The sequence below is a fragment of the Tauraco erythrolophus genome, chromosome W (assembly GCF_009769465.1).
Source record: "Tauraco erythrolophus isolate bTauEry1 chromosome W, bTauEry1.pri, whole genome shotgun sequence".
In the NCBI taxonomy this organism is placed as follows: Eukaryota; Metazoa; Chordata; class Aves; order Musophagiformes; family Musophagidae; genus Tauraco; species Tauraco erythrolophus.
Window position 1 is genome coordinate 9,922,769 of NC_141497.1, and position 22,310 is coordinate 9,945,078.

Sequence of the window (22,310 nt, forward strand, 5' to 3'; positions counted from 1 at the left end):
ATGTTATATATATATACGGATTTGTAATTAATAAACGTCTGATGCTGCTGCTGCCGCTGCTGATACTGCTGCTGCTGCTCCTGCTGTTGGCGTTGGCATTTTCTCCTGCACCTGAATTCTGTGTCGTTCTTCTCTCCGTCCTCGAGACGGCAGCGACACCAGAGGACCCCCAAAGACCACCGAGACAGACAACTGCGCATGCGAGATGGACATTTATACATATTAATGATTTCCAGGAAATCTCATGTTTAAGTAAATTAGATCTCGGAAATTTCATGAATATGTATGATTGTGTAACATATAACCTCTACGATTTTGCAAATCTGGCGGAGCACTCATGTCCTGGTTTCAGTTAGGACAGAGTTAGCTCTTCTTTTCAGCAGCTAGAAGAGCTCCGTGTTTTGGTTTTAGTCTGAGACTTACTCTGAGAAGAACACTGATAGTGCACTGATGTTTGTAGTTGGCACTGAGGTCTCAAGGACTTTTCAGCTGCCGTGTTCTTTCCAGTGTGCAGGAGCACAACAGGATAGGGGGGAGCATAGCCAGGACAGAGGGTCCATGACTCTTCTTATGATTTGTACTTAGACTTAGGATTGAGGGCCAAATTGGCCAATTAGTATTCCATATCATGCAGCATCATGCCCAGTATAAAAAAGAGGGTCAGCCGGAAAGAAGGGCCTTTGCTCTTCCAGGACTCTCACTCTCAGAGTGCTCTCTCTGTCTCACTCTATTTTTCGGGCCTCTCGCTCGTACACGATTGTGATATCGGGACTTATCTGTTTTGGGAATTGTTAGTTTGGGACGAGACGGGCCTTGGCCAAGGGGTGTTGAGCAATTACACTGTACATCACTCGTTTGTATATATTTATCATTGTACATATCTGTATATATTCATATATTAGTAGTAGTAGTATTAAATTGTTCTTATCTCAACCCACAGGTCTCTTTTCCTTTTCTCCTTTAATTCTCTTCCTCATCCCCGGGAGGTGGGGGAGGGTGAGCAAGTGGCTGTGTGGAGTTTAGTTGCTGGAACGGCCTAAACCACGACAACTCATGGTGGAACAATCCTCAGCGCCGCCCAGCACTCAATAAAGAATAACTGCTTAATAATCTCTTTGGCTGTTAAGTTTCTTCAATTCAATATCTTCTACGATTCTGTTAATAGCTCTTAAATCTTGTACTAGATGATAGCCTTTACCATCTGGCTTTTTTACAGGTAAAATTGGAGTATTATATTCAGATTCGCATTTGATTAACAATCCAAATTGTAAAAAGTTATCAATTATTTCTTTTATTCCTTTTTGATCTTTTAGTATCAAGGGATATTGTTTTATTCTGACTGGACTAGCCCCTGCTTTTATTTCAATTTTAATTGGAGCTGTATTTTTGGCTTTACGAGGCACTCCTGATGTCCAAACTCCTGGTTATATTTGGTCTTTTATCTCTTGTATAATTTCATCCTCCTGAACGTGAGGTTCAGTAAGAGCCAAGCTTAAAATTTCAGTATGATTTTCTTCTGGTATTTTAGATTCTATTTCCCCATCATTGAATTTTATTTCAACGTTTAATTGTTCTAACAAATCTCTTCCCAGTAGTGGTCTAGGAGGCTCGGGCAGGTAAAGAAATTTGTGAATCCCGATACTTTTCCAATTTTAGATCTTAGTGGTTTCAAAAAGAAAGCTTTTTCAACCTGCCCAGTTGCCCCCACAATATTAACAGTTTGTCTACTTACAGGCAATAAGGTCTGATTCATTACTGAAAATGTGGCACCTGTATTAATCAAGAAGTTAATAATTCCATTTCCAAGCTGTATTGGAACCAGGGGATCTGTTGAGGAGGCTTTTAAATTTTCTCCAGTTTCTCTCTCATTCAAAATTATAGTTTATCATCATCGGTAAATTTGCCATAATATACACTGATTCTGCCCAATCGGGGCATTACCCGAGGATCGAGGAATGTATTCTCAACTTCTTCCTCTAGGAGCGTTTCTTTTAAAATGTCTTTCTTTTCCTCTGTTTGGGGCAGCAGTGAACAGGCTCGCCTGCAATTTCTATCCTTATGCTTTTCTTTGTACAACACTTTGTTCTCCTCTCACACCATTATCACATGCAGAACACCACCTCTGTCTATGTTTACAAGTCCCACTGGGCAGTTCTTTCACTGATCACTTCTTTTTGCCTTCATCCCCTTTCTCCTACCCTCTGCACATTACCAATACCATCATTGTTATCAGTGTCTCCCCATCTCTGTCGGGGAGCAACCATCAACTCCAAATCCACTTTCTCGCCAATACACTTCAAACACCTCTTTCCAATGTTACATGCTGAACAGCATCTTTTCAGTTTTTCATTTTGCTTATTTTTATCCTTTTCTAATGCCAAAACAAGGGGGTCCTGAGGGCCCAAATTTATAACACATTCCTTTTGCCACTCAAGATGTTTTCTTAAAGTGAAAAATATATCAGCATATACCACCTCATCCCATTTATCATTTCTTCTGAGAAAACAGCATCAATTGCAATAAAGTATTATAATTCCATTATAAGTATTATTATTCGGCCATTTTTCCTCATCTTCCAATTTATATAACAGCCACCAATGGTTACAGTATTTGACTAATTATTTTTCTTATTTACATTTCCTCCCGGGGGATCCTCAATATCTTTCCAATGTGCCAGGATACATCCTAACAGACTCTTTTTCAAAATTCTCCCGCTCTGTTGGTTACCCATTATTTACTGGATTATTATTATTATTATCCCAATCCTGTTGTTACCAAATGACTAAAATTAAAATCCTACCTCCTGTGTATAACTAATTATCATTAAAATAACTCTCATTTTTCAATTGCTTTGTCTATCTCCAGCTGTTTCCCTCGCAGGAGAACAGAACCACACTTCATACTATAAGTACATCTCAGTCACTCACACACAAACAGGACAAAAACAAGTTTTACAATCACAAAAATATCCAACTGTCGTGGTTTTAGGCCGATCCAGCAACTAAACTCCACGCAGCCGCTCTCTCACTCCAGTAAAGTGGAGAGGAGAAAAATATAATAGAAGGACTGAGGGTCGAGACAAGAACAGAGGGAGCACCCACCAACCATGGTCCCGGGCAAAACAGACTCAGCTTTCTTAAAGCAAAACAATTTATTAGCAGTTACTTAAAAGAATAAAGACAAACAAAACCAGTTACTTAAAAGGATAAAAAGAAAACAAGGCCAGATATTAAAAACAACACCTCTCCACCCCCCTTTCCTTTTCTTCCCGGCTCTACCTCCTCCCCCCAGTGGCGCAGGGGGACAGGGAATGGGGGAGTGCAGGTCAGTTCATTCCATGTTGTTACTGCCACTCCTTTCTTAAAGGAGGAGTCATCCTTACGTCATTTTCCCTTGCTCCAGTGGATCCCCTACTCATGGGGAAAAATCCACAAACTTCTCCAGCATGAGTCCTACCCGCAGGATGCAATCCTGCCCCATAGGATTGCTCCGGTGTGGGCTTTACCACAGTCTTGGATTCTTAGGGAGTTGTTGCCACTCGCTCCCACGTGGGTCGTCATATAGACTCTAAATGCATCTCTACCTGTGCCCATGCTTCACGACTGTCCTCAGGCTCAGGCATCTCCTTTAAACAAAACACCTTCCCACCAACGGGGGTCATTCCATGGACTCTAGATGCGTACCGTACTCAGGCTCAGGCATCTCTTCTCGACATGGGTTCTCCACGGCCTGTGAGTGGGTCTCTGCTCCACCGAGACCATCATGGCTGCAGGGGGGCTGCCTGCCGTCTCACCACCAGTTGCAAGGGAAACTCAGCTCCGACGCACCTCGTCCCGTTCCATCTTCACTGACCTGGTGTCTGTGTGGCCGTCTCTCACAGATCTCAGTCCTCTCTGGGTGAACTCAGCCCGGTGGGCACCCCAGGAGCGGGGCTCTCCCAAGTTTCCCAAGTGGCTCTGCCGCCGCCATCCTCAGCGGGTGGCACCGGCCCAGTGTGGGCAGCCGCCTGGCCGGGCACCGGGGAGCGGGGGCAGCACCCTCCTCCCCTCTCCTCGCTCCTGGGCAAAGGCACACCTTTTCCGGTTCCTTGGTCCCAACGTAAATAGGGCAATTCGCTGAGGTGCCGATTGGCTCAAGCCCCGAGGAGGATGGGAGGATCCGGTGGCCAGCTCCTGCCACCAGAACCTCCCCCCCCACATCAAACCATGACACCAACCATACAATTAATACAACATCTAGGATCACACAAACAGTCACATAGGCTTCAGTCATTAATATTTCAGTTTCCAAGTAATTACCGGCTCCGGTGGGACTCAAACCCACAATTGAAATCGATTAAGGGTATACCATTAAGGTGCTGGCCTTATGCTGTCCTGCACAAGTTTCACCTTGCGGCTTATGGAGAGCTACCCAGTGGACTGGTCCCCAACCCAAGGAATAAAATAATACCTTTTCTATGATGGTCCTTGTCTGTTCCCACAGTGATCTGATTAAGGCGAGGAGTCCCTCCGGAGAAATTTCCGGGGGTACCCAAGGGAGTCCTGTTCTCAGCGGGTCCTGCAGCCGAATGGAGAGACTCCCATCTGGGTCACCAATTCTGAATCAAAGAAACTTAACAGCCAATGAGACTATTAAGCAGGCATTCTTTATTGCAGCGCTGGGCAGCACTGGGGATTGTTTCACCATGAGTGCTCCGCCAGATTCGCAAAATCGTAGAGGTTATATGTTACACAATCATACATATTCATGAAATTTTCGTGAACTAATTTACTTAAACATGAGATTTCCTGACAAAGTTTACATCGCTCAACTATATGCATATGCATTAGATTTCCCAGAACGATTATACATATTCATTTTATTTCTGAGACCTAATTGTAATACTTGCATCTTAATTACACATGCACTTTAAGTCCTTTGGGGTCTTCAGGACCCTCTGGTGATCATTTTCTTAGTGGCCTTTGGTCAAACTTTTCTTTGAGGCCTGTGCAGTGTGGGCCAACCCAGCTGGCTCAGACCTTCTTTGTGGTTAATTGGTTCTGACTGGTTCTAATTGCAAGGCTCAAGGCTCTTTTGAGTCCCTTATCTGTCTGTGCATACCGAAGTTTTGAAATCACCTCAAGTCAGCATGAATTATGTACATCATGTCCACCACAATGGCACAGTGGAATCTTTTAACTTTTGTTCAAGGTTACACTGCAGCAGTTGCCTGCTCGCAATATATGTATGTTGAGCTGAGTGCAAATTACCCAGATTATCTCATGGTACACTGAAGGAGTGGAAGTAGGCAAAGGTGTGGGATAACATCAGAGTCGGTAGATCTGTGTGAATTTGGCAGAAAAGCTGTTTCACAGGTGGCAGGCTGGGAAAGCCCCATGTGCCCATCCATGTGCAGCAGTGCAGCTGCTAGTCTGCAAAAGCAGCATGCCACACCTGTGCGAGAAAGGGACAGCAGCACCAGGGCTTCATCTTCATATAGGCTTCTAAGAACCACTGTAATACAAATAATATTGCTGAATTTACTGATCAATTAATGTTAACATTTTTTAACATTTCACTGGAAGCACTGTGGAAGCTTTGAGATTGCAGCAGTATGCTTAAAATTATGTGTGAGTTCATGCTCTTTGCTGATGTGGGACTGGAGTGTTCTGAATTATGATAGATGAAGTCCTCCTTTCAATTCTCTTATTTGTCTCTTTATTTGCAGTTATCTTGTCAGCCTTTCTGCTCTAGAGCATTTGTTTCAATTCAACTCAGATCAGTAGAAAACAAAATCCTATTACTTTCATAGGCAGTTCAGCAATTAATGCAAAATATGCTTTTGCAGATACTACATAAAAACTTTCTGCTTCTTATTTGTTGTTACTAAACATTTGGCTGGAAAGAAAAAAAAAAAGAAAAATAAATCACAGCCTAATCTCCACATTTTGTAAGAAAGTTTGGAATAGACTTTCCATATTCATATCCATACCTAACATTTTTGTTAAACGGGAGGAAAGATTTTTTTTTTCCTGAATTAGGCACCAGAAAGGTTATCCACTAATCAGAAGTTACTTCAAACATCCTTTATGTTACTAGGCAAAACAAGAAACAGGTATTTTGCATAATGGGCTGTTAACACCCAGCTCTGAATGCAGCCTTCACTCTGCACACCAGATCTAGCTTGAGTATTAGCATCAGGCATGACAGAAAGCATAGAAAAAATTTTCATTTTGGAAAAGGTTGACTCAAACCCTCATAAGCCTTGTGGACAGTTCAGAGCAGCGCTTGTTGTGATTCCTGAAAGTCATGACATCGAACTCCAGGGGTTTGCTTTTATAAAATTTGGGTCCAAATCTTCCATCCTTTTGGTATTTTTCTTTTCATTAGCAATTTCAGTAGGAAAAAAAAAACCACATCAGGAAGATGATAGTGCTGGGCTTCCCTAACCACATGGGAAGTGGTTCCTTATGGTACAAGGGTGGGATGGGCAACGTCAGAAGGGGCTGGCAGAGCACAATTGGACTTCACCATGCAAGGTTTTTTTCTTTTGTAGATAATACTTACGTTTCCAGTTCTGATAACAATGAAGATGTGTTAATTACAACAGAGCCAATTCCAGTAATTTTCAACAAAATTGCTACAGGTAATCTTATGTCCCGAGTGTTTTATCAAGTTCATATATTGTGAGGAAAGACAAGACGTTGCCTGTACTTAAAGGGAGATATGTTAATGTGTATATAGTTTGCTATTTTCTCAGTCTTGCTGTAGTAAATTGTCCGACATTTCAGAATAGAAGAATTTAAAATATTTTAGGGGGGGAGCATCATGATTGCGTAGGCAGAATATATTTTACTCTTTTAATGTCTTGCAATCTGTGCTAAAGTAATTCTCCTTGAATACAGTTAGAGGTGCTTAACACTTCCCAATTATAAGTTTTCATGCTCACTTGCTTAAAACTTCACTAAATCTTTACCATTGGGGATGAAACAGTCTATAACTACCATTGCCTCTGGTGAATTATTTCAGGAAATTTCAAACAAAATGGTTCAGCTGTTTCACTAAATGAGACTACAGAAAAAAATATATTTTCCCTAGTGATTTTGGGAACTTCTTCATTTGAAATTATTTTCATATTTTTCAAAAAGTATTTTATACATGAAAGGGCATGCTTTTCAGACATCTAGGCACATTTATATAATATACAATCAAGTTTTGTGCATACCCCATAGAGATTTTTTAGATTTTAGCAGCCAAATTCCCTGATAATTTCAGGCTGCAGGAGAAACTGCACAGAGCAGTATTAATTATGGCAATTCTTCAGATAGGAACACTTGACTTCTTTGCAGACTTTTTATTATTATTACAATACTGTAGGACTTTTTTTTTTGTGTAACACAGCATTACTTTGAATTCCATTGTGAAATCAATATGATCTTCAGTCTCTGATCTCTTTTATACTGATGTAAATAAAAAATAATTTTATTGAAGTCAGTGGAGTGGCACTCAAACAAAAACTGACCATTATAGCCAGAAGTTTAAGATACATTTTACTTGCAAATATTTCTATAATTTAAAAAGAAATAGACCCTGTTATTTAAAATAAAATAAAAACCTATATTTTATAGAGAAGATGGTCTGATTTAATTTTGCTGAGGGGTTTTGATTTTTTGTTCTTTTATAAAGTATACAAAATTAATGAATGACACTGAAGTGTAAATTACAGTTTGGGAAAAACAAATCTCCTAGATGGACCAGTTGAGTTTCATTTCACAGTTAAAAATATGAGTCTTCTGAGATGTTGAGGCTTCTTAATTTTTGACTGTTGTAAACTCTGGTGCTTTTCATATCTGTAACTTTTTGTTCCTTATTTGCTCTACTACTCCAAGTATTTCGAGTCTGCATATGCAAAATTATTTCACATTTTTCACATGTTCCCTATTTTCCTTTTCTTTTAAGAATTAAGAAAAAACAGTGATGTCAACTATTCCTTATCCATAAAATCAAAATTACAGAGAGAGAATGGAGAGGTATGTATTTCATGTATGTATATTTTAACAAGTTATTTTAAGAAACAACAGAAAATAATAAAATATTAATATTTACCATAGATTTCCTGACAAATCTATGCTTACCCAAACTGTAGGTTTACACATAAGGTGAGCGTAGTTCTCTGAGTTTCATACATGGATTAACCAGTGAATCAGTTGGGATAGGGATGCTCCCGTCCTAGGAGATATGGTTTTGACATTTATTTTATTTTTTTGTTCAGCAGTGGCATAGACCCTGTCTGCCTTAAAAATACAGTTTTCCTGGAGAAATAGATCATGATGCCATTACCTTTTAACCTAGTCTTGCACATAAGACCACTCCATTTATTAGCTCATTGCTTCTTCATGTGGCCTACAGCAGTCCTGCTGGAATCTCTGGACCTCTGCATGACACTATTTACCATAAGTAGTATCTGGAGTATTAAGACCTTCCAGTTGCAGTTGTATTTGTGCTGTACCTCTAACATGGGTCCCTGACCAGTCTCACTGAGACATTAACTCGAGAAAGAAGTGACACTAATGTAAGGTATACAGGGGTTGACAGTGTTATGGGCTCAAAGAAAGCACGACATAGGCTCCCACCCCAAGCAAGAAACTGAGCACTATATCAAGAATTCAAGTACGTGACTTAAAGACTTCCTTTGGTAAGGATGGTTGCTTTTTTGGAATACTTGTTTCTTGACTACTGCTTTTTAGGCTCCGATCTGTATTTGATCCTGAAAAAAGCAGATAAGCATGTTCAGATACGATAATGGGTATGGTTGGATTTTTTTTGAAGATGAAAACTGATTTGATGTAAAAAGCTGCACTGGAAATATTTTTCTTCTACTGCCTCATAATTGTATTCAGTGCTCTGTAAACATTAGAAATTCAAGCGCAGTAAGAATTTACCCTTTTGATTAAAAGCCTGAGATACAGCTTCTATGGGACAGAGTTTGAGCTTTTATTTATTTACTTTTCCAGTTTAATGTGGTACTTAAGTATGAAAGTATTGAAAAAAGCCTTTAAACAAAAGACACCATTTTGTTTGTTTAGATAGTTGGAGGTTTTGGTTAGGATAGGATGGGTTTGTCACTATTGTAGTGTGAGAGTTTCATTTCTCCTTGGTTTGCACTGAATTTTTGTTCAGTTGAGTTCTCTTTTAACACAGACTTCCCCTTGAGCTAAGGTTATTATAAAACAAAGATGACTGAAGTCACTTTGTTTCTTTTCAGTAAAGGAGAAGCAGAAGTTATTTTTATGCTTTGTCTTAGAAAATTGTCATGAAATTCACTAAAATAAAATTTTTGTTCTATGTATACACACAGTGAATAGAGCAGGAATTTAGAGACAAAGGTGAGGAAATGGAATTAGAATGTCTGACCACAGAAATTGGTGATAAGAGTATATTTGACATTTATGAATATATGGGATTTAGGGATAACTTCTAATCTTTGATTCATACATCTGATTTCTATTCCATTATAGCAGTTCTGTGCAGGACATAAATACAAAATATGCAATAAATACATTATGTTCAGGTTTAAGTGAAGAATTATGATTTTATCAGGTATTCTTTATGGGATCCATGTCAGCGCAGTTATTCACAGAGCAGCCTATTTAGAGCAGGTTTTACTTGGGTAAGCATATTACTTTCTCATCAAAAATTTTCAAAATCTTAGAACAGAGCTAGTCAGAAAATTAAGTTTGAACTTTTCTGGCAACAGGCTGCTACTTCTGTTAAAAATAATTAAGCAGCACTGTGTCAGAGTTTTTCACAGAAAGGAAATTAAGAGATCCCATGCTCAGGCTTGAATTATTTCCTTCATCATAGAATCATAGAATGATTTGGGTTGGAAGGGACCTTAAAGATTATCTAGTTCCAATCCCCCTGCCATGGGCAGGGACACCCTCCACTACACCAGGTTGCCCAAAGCCTCATCCAACCTGGCCTTGAACACTTCCAGGGATGGGGCATCCACAACTTCTCTGGGCAACCTGTTCCAGTACCTCACCACCCTCAATGTAAAAAATATCTTCCTTAGATCTAATCTAAACCTACCCTCTTTCAGTTTAAAGCCGTTGCTCCTTGTCCTATCACTACATACCCTTTTAAATAGTCCCTCTCCAGCTTTCTTGTAGGTCCCCTTTAGGTACTGGTCTTTTCCCAAAATCGAGCTCTTTGGTTTCCTAATTACGTCGGTCTGTCCAAATTTCCAAATTGATGAGCTTTATAATATATCACAGCCGCTTCCTTGGGTAAAGAAACTGCTGTTAATAGTTTCAGAATTGTCACTCCATGTTTTACAGGAGTTCCTTGAGAGGATAGTTGTCCACATTCCTTCCATATGGCTCCATAAGCATGTATAACTCCAAAGGCATAATCAGTGTAGATATTTACATGTTTTCCTCGTGACAATTCCAGAGCTCTTGTGAGAGCAATCAATTCCACTTTCTGTGCAGAAGTATTTATCGGAAGAGGGCGCGCCTCCACCTCTTCTCCCAAAGTTACTACTGCAGATCCAGCTTTTTGTTGTCCCCCCAAAATGAAGTTACTACTGTCTGTAAACAGAGTCCAATCAGGATCCTTCAGGGGAACATCTTTGAAATCTGGCCTACTAGAGTATACCTGTTCAATCGTCTGGAGACAATCATGTGTCAAATTTTCATCATTCGCAACAGGTAACCAGGTTGCTGGATTGAAAGTAGAAGATGTTTTTAGTGTTACATCATCGTGTTCAACTAACACAGCGTGATTCTGAACCGTTCTACTGGAGGATAGTCAATGATGTCCTTTTTGTTCCAGGACTGCCAGTACTGCATGTGGAACAAGTACAGTGATCTTTTGTCCCATAGTTAATTTTCAAGCTTCTTGGATCATTCAGCAACTGCTTGAAGGCATGCAGGCCATCCCTTGCTTACTTCATCCAATTATTTCAAGAAATATGCTACGGGTCTTCTCCAATCCCTCAATGTCTAGGTCAAAATTTCCAAAGCCACTTGTAATCTTTCATGTACATATAATGCATAAAGTTTGGTCAAATTTGGCAGTCCTAAGGCAGGAGCTTTCATTAAAGTCTTGTGATATCATCAGAGCCTTTCTGGCACTCTGGTGTCTACTCCAGGGCTTCTCCTGGCCCTTTTATGGCCTCATACAAAGGTTTGGCCATCAGTCCAAAATTTGGTATCCACATCCTGCCATTCCCCCAAATCCCCTTAATTCTCTCTTCAACTGGGGGGGGGCAATATGACATATCACCTCCTTTCGTTCAGTTCCCAGCTTCCTTTCTCCTTGGGAAATTTCAAATCCTAGGTATTTAATAGTCTTTTGTATCACCTGTGCCTTTTTCTTAGATGCCTGGTATCCTGCCAGTCCCAGAAAATTTAGTAAACTGGTAGTTGCTTCTTTACACTGTGGTTCTGTATCTGTTCCCAGAAGTATATAATCCACATATTGTAAAAGAGTAATAGCAGAATTCTTACCTTGTCAGAGTTCTAGATCTTTAGCCAATACATTGCCAAACAAGGTAGGACTGTTCTGGAGTCCTTGGGGTAGCACCGTCCAACAAAGCTGCATTTTTCTGCCCAGTGGTTGGGCTCTCCCATTCAAAAGCAAACAACTGTTGACTTTCTGTCTCCACAGGTATGCAAAAGGAAGCGTCCTTTAGATCTAACACAGTAAAATATATGTTACTTTCAGAAATTGCAGACAATAACATCTACGGATTCAGTTCCACAGGGTGTACATCAAGTACAATTTGATTAATTGCTCTTAAATCCTGCACCAAGCCCCTGAGATCGGGGCTTCTTCCCTGACAGTATTGGAGTATTATATTCAGACTGACATTCTCGCAGAAGTCCATGTTTTAGAAAGTTCTCAATCAGTGGTTCTAACCGCAGCCTCGCTTCTAATTATCATAGTTCTTCCCACACTAGAATTGAGATCCTAGTTTGGGTCTGTTTTAGGCATAAATCTACTAGGATCATCCCTTCCATTCTGTCTTTCATTTTCTTCATTTGCTTTTTCCAAGACCAACTTCTTTTCGTCAGGAGTGAAGAGCATATTTAGCAATGTTAATTAAAATTTATTAATTATTTATTTTATTAAAATAATTAAACTGATAAGTTTTATTTTATTTAAAAATAAAACTTATGAGGAGCGGCTGAGGGAGTTGGGGCTGTTTAGCCTGGAGAAGAGGAGGCTGAGGGGAGACCTGATTACGGCCTAGAAATACTTGAGAAAAGATGGTGGGGAGGTGGGGGAAGGGCTCTTTACATTAGTGTTGGGTGATAGAACAAGAGGAAATGGGTATAAGCTTAGTCAGGGGAGATTCAGGTTGGATGTTAGGAAGTATTTCTTCTCTGAAAGGGTTGTCAGCCACTGGAATAGGCTGCCCAGGGAGGTGGTTGAGTCCCCATCCCTGGATGTGTTTAAGAACAGGGTGGATGATCTACTTGAGGATATGGTTTAATGGGGATTAGGGATGGTTGGACTCGATGATCTCTAAGGTCTTTTCCAACCTAGAAATCTATGAATCTATGAATGTTTGTACATCTCCCCAGGTTGGGTTATGATTCAGCATAATTGTCTGTCCCAACCTATACATCTTTTCAGGATTATCTCAGTACTGAGGAAAAGGACTTGGGAGTGATGGTGGATGAGAAGCTCCACATGAGCCGGCAATGTGCACTGGCAGCCCAGAAAGCCAACTGTATCCTGGGCTGCATCAAAAGAAGCGTGGCCAGCAGGTCGAGGGAAGTGATTCTGCCCCTCTACTCAGCTCTTGTGAGACCCCACCTAGAATACTGTGTTCAGCTCTGGAGTCCCCAACATAAGAAGGACATGGAGCTACTGGAGCGAGTCCAGACAAGGGCCACGAAGATGATTCGAGGGCTGGAGCACCTCTGCTATGAAGACAGGCTGAGAGAGTTGGGGCTGTTCAGCCTGGAGAAGAGAAGGCTCCAGGGTGATCTTATAGCAGCTTTCCAGTACCTAAAGGGGGCCTGCAGGAAAGCTGGAGAGGGACTTTTTACAAGGGTGTGTAGTGATAGGACAAGGGGCAATGGATTTAAACTGAAAGAGGGGAGATTTCGATTAGATATAAGGAAGAAATTTTTTACATTGAGGGTGGTGAGGCACTGGAACAGATTGCCCAGAGAAGTTGTGGATGCCCCATCCCTGGAAGTGTTCAAGGCCAGGTTGGATGAGGCTTTGGGCAACCTGGTGTAGTGGAGGATTTCTCTGCCCATGGCAGGGGGGGTTGGAACTAGATGATCTTTAAGGTCCCTTCCAACTCTAACCATTCTATGATTCTATGATTCTATACCTGTTGTTCAGGGGCACGTGGGGAGCTGAGGTTGGCAAGGAGTGGGGGGGTCGCCTGTTGCCCCGAGCACGGACTTCTTTCCATTCATGGTTCACCTTTGAGCTATTGTCCTCTGCTGTGTGGGGTGAGGGATCAGAATGCCCTTTGTTTTGGGTTGCCTTTTCTGGGTCTTCCTGTTTATGTTCTTGCTTCAGGTCTGGCAGTGCCCGACACTTCTGATCTTTCTCAGGCTCCTTGATACTTCCCTGGAGGTGTTCAAGGCCAGGTTGGATGAGGCTTTGGGCTACCTGGTGTAGTGGAGGATGTCCCTGCCCATGGCAGGGGGTTTGGAACTAGATGATCTTTGAGGTCCTTTCCAACCCTAACCATTCTATGCTTCTATGATTCTCAGCCTTTCTACTTCCTCCCACAGCTCTGCAACCATGATAAGGAGATCTTCCACCTGGTCACACCTCACACAGCTGTTCTCACTACTTACCATGGAGAGGCTCAGGCACTCCCTACAGCCTGAGACCTGGACAGCCATGTCCCTCTGTGGGAGCTCTGTCTGCGCTCCCACACCCCTCTTGCCAGGTGTGAAGGTCTTCGCCTTCCGCCGGGTGGTCACCATGGCTGAGTTTTTCTGAGAAGGTGACAGGTGACTGCTAAACTTCCCTCTTGAGCAGCAGCCTGACTGACTGACTGCGCCCTTCTCTCGTGCCCTGCCGCGCCAACTGCCGCGCCACGCCACGCCACGCCCTGGCTGCCGTGCCACGCCCTGTTTGCTCGTCCTGGTCGCCGCGCTCCTGGTCACTCGTGCTCCCTGGGCGGGTTTTTTATAGGGGTGGGAGGGACCGCCGTTGCTCTGGCAACACCCAGGCCACGTCAGCTTCTCCCGCGAGAGCTGCCGGCTCCTGGGAGATGATCTCTTCGCTCCCTCGGCATGTCCCGACTTTTCGAGAAAAGCCCGTGTGTGCGCCGAGATCTGCCGCTCCGCAGCGGGTCAGTCCTGCTCTGGCGCAGCTCCTTTGGCAACTGACCATACAAATCTACATATGGAACTTCATCCCACTTATCCATCCTTCGACAAAACGATAGCAATTGCAGAATAGTATTATAATTTAAAGATCTCATTTCAGGCCATTTCCCCCCATTATCTAATTTGTACATTGGCCACCATCGTTTACAGTAACGTATCATTTTTTCTTTTGTTAGAGGATCCCCTCCAAATTTTTTCCAGTGCTTTAGGATTCATCCCAGAAGTGAATGAAGAAGTATTTCAGTAGAGGAGCCAGACCTCATATTATTTCCTAGGAAATTACTTTATCCAAGATTTCATATACTCTGCTCGAGTTTATAACTTCTGCATCCATGTGTATGAATCTAACCTGATGCTGAGATCTTCTAGTGAGATGACTTATTGTCCTGGTTTTAGCTGGGACAGTGTTAGCTCTTTCTTTTTAGCAGCTAGAAGAGCTCCGTGTTTTGGTTTTACTCAGAGGCTCGCTCTGAGAAGAATGCTGATAGCAAGGTGATGTTTGTGGTTGGCCAAGGACTTTTCAGTGTGCCGGAGTGCAGAAGCACAGAGGGATAAGGGGGGAACATAGCCGGGACAAGGGGGCCACGACTCCCCTTGTGATTTGTGGTGGAACTTAAGATTGAGGGCCAAACTGGCCAATTAGTATTCCATATCATGCAGTGTCATGCCCAGTATAAAAGTGAGGGTCAGCCGGACAGAAGGGCTTTTGCGCTTTGGCTCTTTCGCCGCTTTTGCTCTTTTGCGCTTGCTGCGCTTTTGCTCTATTGCCTTTTTTTTCTCTCTCTCCCAGTACTCCCACTCTCGGAGTATTCTCTCTCTCTCTCTGCCCCTCTCTATTTCGGGGCCTCGCATTCGTCCGGGATTGCAGCTTCGGGACGAGACGGGCTGCGGATAAGAGGGGGTGGTGAGCACCTACACTGTGTATTAAATCATCTGTATTAAATTGTTCTTATCTCAACCCATGGGTTTCCCGTTTCTCCTTTAATTCTCTCCCTCATTCCTGGGGATGGGGGAGGGTGAGTGACTGGCTGTGTGGGGTTCAGTTCTGGAGCGGCCTAACCCACGACACTTATGCAGAGGTACCAAAACCAATACTAAGCTGGCCAGGAAATACAAATTCCAAATGCAAATACTAAATGCAAATGCAAATTCCAAATACAGATACCAAATACAAATACAAATGTCAATGTCTCCTTTACCAACCTCTTCTCCCACCCCTCTTAACAATATCTCGATTTTAGCGTTGCACCTTTGTGTCGCTTACCGCCCAGCAAGGGAGAGGACCTGATGGAGTCCTCTGAAAAATCTGTTTGGTGCGTGCTGGAGTCCAGTCGGTTCGTTGCTCCCTGCTGGCTGCAGTAAGTTGATCCGGGCAAGGCCTTTCAGTGCTGTCACACTAGAGTTGCCAGAAACTGTTTTCCAAAAAATGGGGTTCATTCGCCTGGTATGCAATAAGCCAATCCACACTCTGAGCCAAGATACTGCTTTATTACATTTTTGTGCGAAGATGGGTGCTTATCCCAAGACAGCACACACACTTCTAAAATTCAGTAAACATTTATACAGTATGTATTAGCATATTTACATATTCAGTGTTATTCTCTTAAACGATCAGTTAATTTTCTCTCTTTACATGTAAATTACTTCGCATACTCAGACCTTTTCCTCTGCCCCTTTCTTTTGGGTCTGGGGTATGTTTAGGGTAGGTGGTCCATGAGTAGGTGGTCGTGATCTCCGCCTGCTGGAATTAGCTTTCCCCAAGTTATTAATATTTGTGGTATTCTTCTAATCTCGTTAACCTTTTCTCACAACAAGATGTTTTCCCTATCAGTCTTTGAAGTCCTTGTTTCGGCTCCTTCTTTCATGACTAACACCCAGATGTTTTGGACTTACAAGGACGCATGTCCTCCTCTTGATGTATTTTTCTAAGGTTTCTTCATTATCTCATTATCCATAAAGAAAAAATGTCTAGTACATTTTTGGATCAGTATATATTTTCCAGGATGTTATTTTCTTAAGGATGACTTGACACTTCAGGGATGATCATTCTTTTTTCAGGCATTATATACATATTTGCTTTGTCTAAGTATGCGCAAATAAGCTACTATATACGTACAAGCAGGCCGCTAACCTAAGTCTTAGCAAATTCAAGCAAATCTTCACTTAAACCTTTAACTTTTTCATGGCTAGACAACACTGGAAAGCTGCTATAAGGTCTCCCCAGAGACTTCTCTTCTCCAGGATGAACAACCCCAACTCTTTCAGCCTGTCTTCATAGGAGAGGGCCCTCCTCTAGACCCGCTCCAACAGGTTGTCGTGGTTTAGCCCAGCCGGCAGCTAAGCTACCAGGAGTTTGCTTGCTCACTGCTCCCCCTTGGTGGGGTGGAGAGGAGAAAAATGTAACAAAAGGCCTGAGGGTCGAGATAAGAACAGGGAGGGATCACCCACCAACCATGGCCCGGGTCAAAACAGACTTGGGAATAGATCAATTTAATTCATTACCGGTTACTTGAGAGGATAATGAGAAACAATGCCAGATCTTAAAACATCTTCCCCCACTCCTCCCTTCTTCCTGGGTCTACCTCCTCCCCTAGCAGCGCAGGGGAATGGGGAATGGGGGGAGGGAATCAAGGGAGTTGCAGGTCAGTTTGTCACACCTTGTTTCTGCTGCTCCTTTCTTAAAGGAGGAGGACTCCTTACACTCTTTTCCCCAGCTCCAATGGATCCCCTGCTCATGGGAAAATAGTCTACAGACTTCTCCAGTGTGAGTCCTACCCACAGGATGTAATCCTTACCCATCAGATTGCTTCAGCATGGGCTTTTCCCACAGAATCATGGATTCTTAGGGAGCAGCCACCCACTCCGCTGCGGAGTCATCCATGGACTTCAGATGCATCTCTGCCTCATCGTCGATCTCAAGCAGCGTAGGGACTTTCCCACTGAGACGATCTACGACCTCCCTTAGGCACAGGCATCTCTGCTCCAGCGTGGGGTTCTCCATGGACTGCTGGTGGATCTCTGCTCCACCGTTAATCTCCATGGGCTGCAGAGGGGCAGCCTGCCATTTCACCACGGATTGCAGGGGAATCTCAGCTCTGGCACAACTCCTCCCACTCCATCTTTACTGACCTTGATGTCTGCATAGTTGTTTCTCTCAGATCTCAGTCCTCTCTCTGCTGCAGCTGCACCAGGCCCAACGGGCCCGACAAACCTCGGCAGTCCTGGCAGGACAAACTCCACCCAGTGGGCACCCCAGGAGCGGGGCACTTTGGAGCTCTCCAAGCCACACCACTGCAGCCATCCCCAGTAGAGTGACAGTGACTCAGTGGGGGCAGCTGCCCACCTGGGAGCCCGAGGGGGCACCAGTTCCTCAACACTTCCCTCTCTTCAGTGTAGGTCCAGCCTGGTTTGGGCTCCTTTGTCCCCTTCTTAAAGAGGGCATTCACAGAGATGCTGATTGGCTTGGCCCTGGCCAGAGGGGAAGGGGGGATCCAGCCTGACCAGAGGCCAGTCCGACTGGTTTTGGAGCCAGGAAAGATTTTCACATCTTACAGGGGCTATCTCTGCAGCCCCTCCCCTGCTACCAAAACCTCCATCATATAAACCCAGTACACAGCTCCATGTCCATCTTGTGTTGGGGAACTCAGAGCTGAACACAGTACTCCAGGTGGGGTCTCACGAAAGCAGAGTAGAGGGGCAGAATCACCTCCCTCGACCTGCTGACTACGCTGCTTTGGATGCAGCCGAGGATATGGTTGGCTTTCTGGGCTGCCAGCGTGCATTACCGGCTCATGTTGAGATTCTCATCAACCAGCACCCCCGGGTCCTTCTCCTCTGAGCTGCTCTCAATCCATTCTCCACCCAGTCTGTACTTGTGCTTGGGATTGCCCTAACCCATGTGCAGGACCTTGCACTTGGCCTTGTTGAACTTCATTAGGTTCTCATAGGCCCACCTCTCAAGCCCGTTGAGGTCCCTCTGCATGGCATCCCTTCCCTCCAGCATGTTGACCACACCACACAGCTGGGTGTTGTCAACAAACTTCTGAGGGTGCACTCGATCCCACTGTCCATGTCACCGACAAAAATATTAAAAAGCGCCGGCCCCAATACTGACCCCTGAGGAACACCACTCATCGCTGGTCTCCACTTGGACATTGAGCCGTTGACCGCAACTCTTTGAGTGCGATCATCCAGCCAATTCCTTATCCACTGAGTGGTCCACCCATCAAATCCATGTCTCTCCAATTTAGAGACAAAGATGTCATGTCGGACAGTGCCAAATGCATTGGACAAGTCCAGGTAGATGATAGAATCAGAGAATCATAGAATGGTTAGAGTTGGAAGGGACCTCAAAGATCATCTAGTTCCAACCCCCCTGCCATGGGCAGGGACACCCTCCACTACATCAGGTTGCTCAAAACCTCATCCAACCTGGCCTTGAACACTTCCAGGGATGGGGCATCCACAACTTCTCTGGGCAACCTGTACCAGTGCCTCACCACCCTCAATGTAAAAAATTTCTTCCTTATATCTAATCGAAATCTCCCCTCTTTCAGTTTAAATCCATTGCCCCTTGTCCTATCACTGCATGCCCTTGTAAAAAGTCCCTCTCCAGCTTTCCTGTAGGCCCCCTTTAAGTACTGGAAGGCTGCAATAAGATCACCCCGGAGCCTTCGCTTCTCCAGGCTAAACAGCCCCAACTCTCTCAGCCTGTCTTCATAGCAGAGGTGCTCCAGCCCTCGGATCATCTTCGTGGCCCTCCTCTGGACTCACTCCAGCAGCTCCATGTCCTTCTTGTGCTGGGGACTCCAGAGCTGAACACAGTATTCTAGGTGGGGTCTCACGAGAGCTGAGTAGAGGGGCAGAATCACTTCCCTCGACCTGCTGGCCACGCTCCTTTTGATAAAGCCCAGGATATGGTTGGCTTTCTGGGCTGCAAGTGCACATTGCCGGCTCATGTTGAGCTTCTCATCCATCAGCACTCTCAAGTCCTTTTCCTCAGGGCTGCTCTCAATCCATTCTCCGCCCAGCCTGTGCTTGTGTTTGGGATTGCTCCGACCCACATGCAGGACCTTGCACTTGGCCTTGTTGAACTTCATGAGGTTCTCACAGGCCCACCTCTCCAGTCTATCAAGGTCCCTTTGAATGGCATCCCTTCCCTCCAGCATGTCCACAACACCACACAGCTTGGTGTTGTCTGCACATTTAGTGAGGGTGCACTCGATCCCACTGTCCATGTCACCAACAAAGATGTTAAATAGCACTGGCCCCAGTACTGACCCCTGAGGAACACCACTCGTCACAGACCTCCACGTGGACATTGAACCGTTGACCACAAATCTTTGAGTGCAACCGTCCAGCCAATTCCTTATCCACCGAGTGGTCCATCCGTAAAATCCATGTCTCTCCAGTTTAGAGACAAGGATGTCATGTGGGACAGTATCAAATGCTTTGGACAAGTCCAGGTAGACGATGTCAGTTGCTCTTCCCCTATCCATCAATGCTGTAACCTCATCATAGAAGGCCACCAAATTAGTCAGGCAGGATTTGCCCTTAGTGAAGCCATGTTGGCTGTCACCAATCACCCCCTTATTTTCCATGTGCCTTAGCATAGTCACCAGGAGAATCTGCTCCATGATCTTGCTGGGCACAGAGGTGAGACTGACTGGCCTGTAGTTCCCTGGGTCTTCTTTTTTCCCCTTTTTAAAGATGGGGGCTATATTTCCCCTTTTCCAGTCAATGGGAACTTCACAAAATTGCTACAACTTCTGAAATATGATGGATAGCAGCTTAGTAACTTCATCCGCTAGTTCCCTCAGGACCTGGGGATGTACTTCATCAGGTCCCACGGACTTGTGCACCTTCAGGTTCCTTAGATGCTCTCGAACCTGATCTCCTACAGTGGGCAGTTCTTCAATGTCAGTTGCTCTTCCCTTATCCACCAAGGCTGTAACCCCATCATAGAAGGCCACCAAATTTTTCAGGCGCGATTTGCCCTTAGAGACACCATGTTGGCTGTCATCAGTCACCCTCTTATTTTCTATGTGCTTTAGCATAGTCGCCAGGAGGATCTGCTCCATGATCTTGCCAGGCACAGAGGTGAGACTGACTGGCCTGTAGTTCCCTGGGTCTTCTTTTTTTCCCTTTTTAGAGATGGGGGCTATGTTTCCCCTTTTCCAGTTGGTGGGAACTTCACCAGACTGCCACGACTTCTGAAATATGATGGATAGTGGCTTAGCAACTTCATCTGCTGATTCCCTCAGGACCCACGGATGCACCTCATCAAGTCCCATGGACTTGTGCACCTTCAGGTTCTAAGATGGTCTCGAACCTGATCTCCTACAGTGGGCATACCTCAGCCTTCTTCATATCCCGGGTAGCCAGGTCCCCCATTTCCTCCTGGAGACGGCCTACATTTTCCCTCAATCTCTTTTTATCGCTGACATACCTATAAAAGTTTTTCTTGTTGCCCTTGATGTCCCTGGCCAGATTCAATTCTATCAGGGCTTTAGTTTTCCTAACTTGATCCCTGGCTGCTCGGCCAATATCTCTATATTTCTCCCAGGCTACCTGTCCTTGCTTCCACCCTCTGTAGTCTTCTTTTTTTGTGTTTGAGTTTGTCCAGGAGCAACTTGTTCATCCATGCAGGCCTCCTGAAGTTTCTGCCTGACTTCCTCTTTGTTGGGATGCATTGCTCCTGATCTTGGAGGAGGTGATCCTTAAATATTGACCAGCTTTCTCAGGTCTCTTTTCCCTCCAGGGCTTTATCCCATTGTACTCTACCGAGGAAATCCCTGAAGAGGCCTGTCGTGGTTTTAGGCTGATCCAGTAACTGAAACTCACACAGTCTCTCCTTCTCCAGTAAAGTAGAGAGGAGAAAAAAAAAAAATAAAAATAAAGGGACTGAGGGTTGAGACAAGAACAGAGGGAGCACCCACCAACCATGGTCCCGGGCAAAACAGACTGGGCTTTCTTAAAGCAAAACAGTTTATTAATGGTTACTTAGAAGGACAAAGGGAAACAAAACCGGTTACTTGAGAGGACAGAAAGAAACAAAACCAGGCCGTCCTGGTTGCAGGGAGGCCGCCTGCCATCTCGCCACCAGCTGCAGGGGAAACTCGGCTCTGGCACACCTCCTCCCGCTCCATCCTCACTGACCTGGTGTCGATGCAGCTGTTTCTCTCAGATCTCAGTCCTCTCCAGGTGAACTCAGCCCAGTGGGCACCCCAGGAGTGGGGTGCTCCCCGAGTTCCCCAGCTGGCTCCGCCGCTGCCATTCTCCGTGGGCGGCGCCGGCCCGACGCAGGCAGCCACCCGGCCGGGAGCCAGGGAGTGAGGGCAGTGCCCTCCTCCCTTCTCTCCTCGCTCCTGGGCAAAGCACCTTTTCCCGTTCCTTTGTCCCGACTTAAATAGGGCAATTCGCGGAGGCGCCCTATTGGCTCAACCCTGAGGGGGATGGGAGTCTGATCTGGTGGCCAGAACCAAGCCTAACCCAGTTCCCAAACCAGGGAGGTCACAGGGATCAAAACCCCTCTCCTGCCACCAGAACCACCCCCCCCTCCACATCAAACCATGACAAGGCCGAAGTCTGCTCTTCTGAAATCCAGGGTACTGAGCTTGCTGTGCACTCTCCTTGCCTCCCTAAGGACCTTGAACTCCACCATTTCATGGTCACTGCAGCCAAGGTTGCCCTTGAGCGTCACATTCCCCACCAGTTCCTCCTTATTTGTGAGAACGAGATCCAGCAAAGCACCTCTCATTGTTGGTTCCTCTACCACTTGGAGAAGGAAGTTATCATCCATGCATTCCAGGAACCTCTTGGATTGCTTCTGCCCTGCTGTGTTTTCCCTCCAACAGATATCGGGGTGGTTGAAGTCCCCCAGGAGGACCAGGGCTTGTGAACATGAGGCTGCTCCTATCTGCTTATAGAGGGCCTCATCCACTCAATCTTCCTGTT

General features: G+C 44.6%; 1 protein-coding gene across 1 annotated transcript in view; it reads left to right on the top strand.

Moving 5' to 3' along the window:
• LOC147526206 (protein mono-ADP-ribosyltransferase PARP8-like) overlaps positions 1 to 22,310 on the top strand; it is a gene marked incomplete at its 5' end in the record, with an annotated part of 222,393 nt that overhangs the window by 30,196 nt on the left and 169,887 nt on the right. The window contains 2 exons of the mRNA XM_086630266.1: positions 6,536 to 6,625; positions 7,939 to 8,009. Coding sequence (XP_086486392.1) covers positions 6,536 to 6,625; positions 7,939 to 8,009 — 161 coding nt within the window. The remainder of the gene's footprint in view (positions 1 to 6,535; positions 6,626 to 7,938; positions 8,010 to 22,310) is intronic.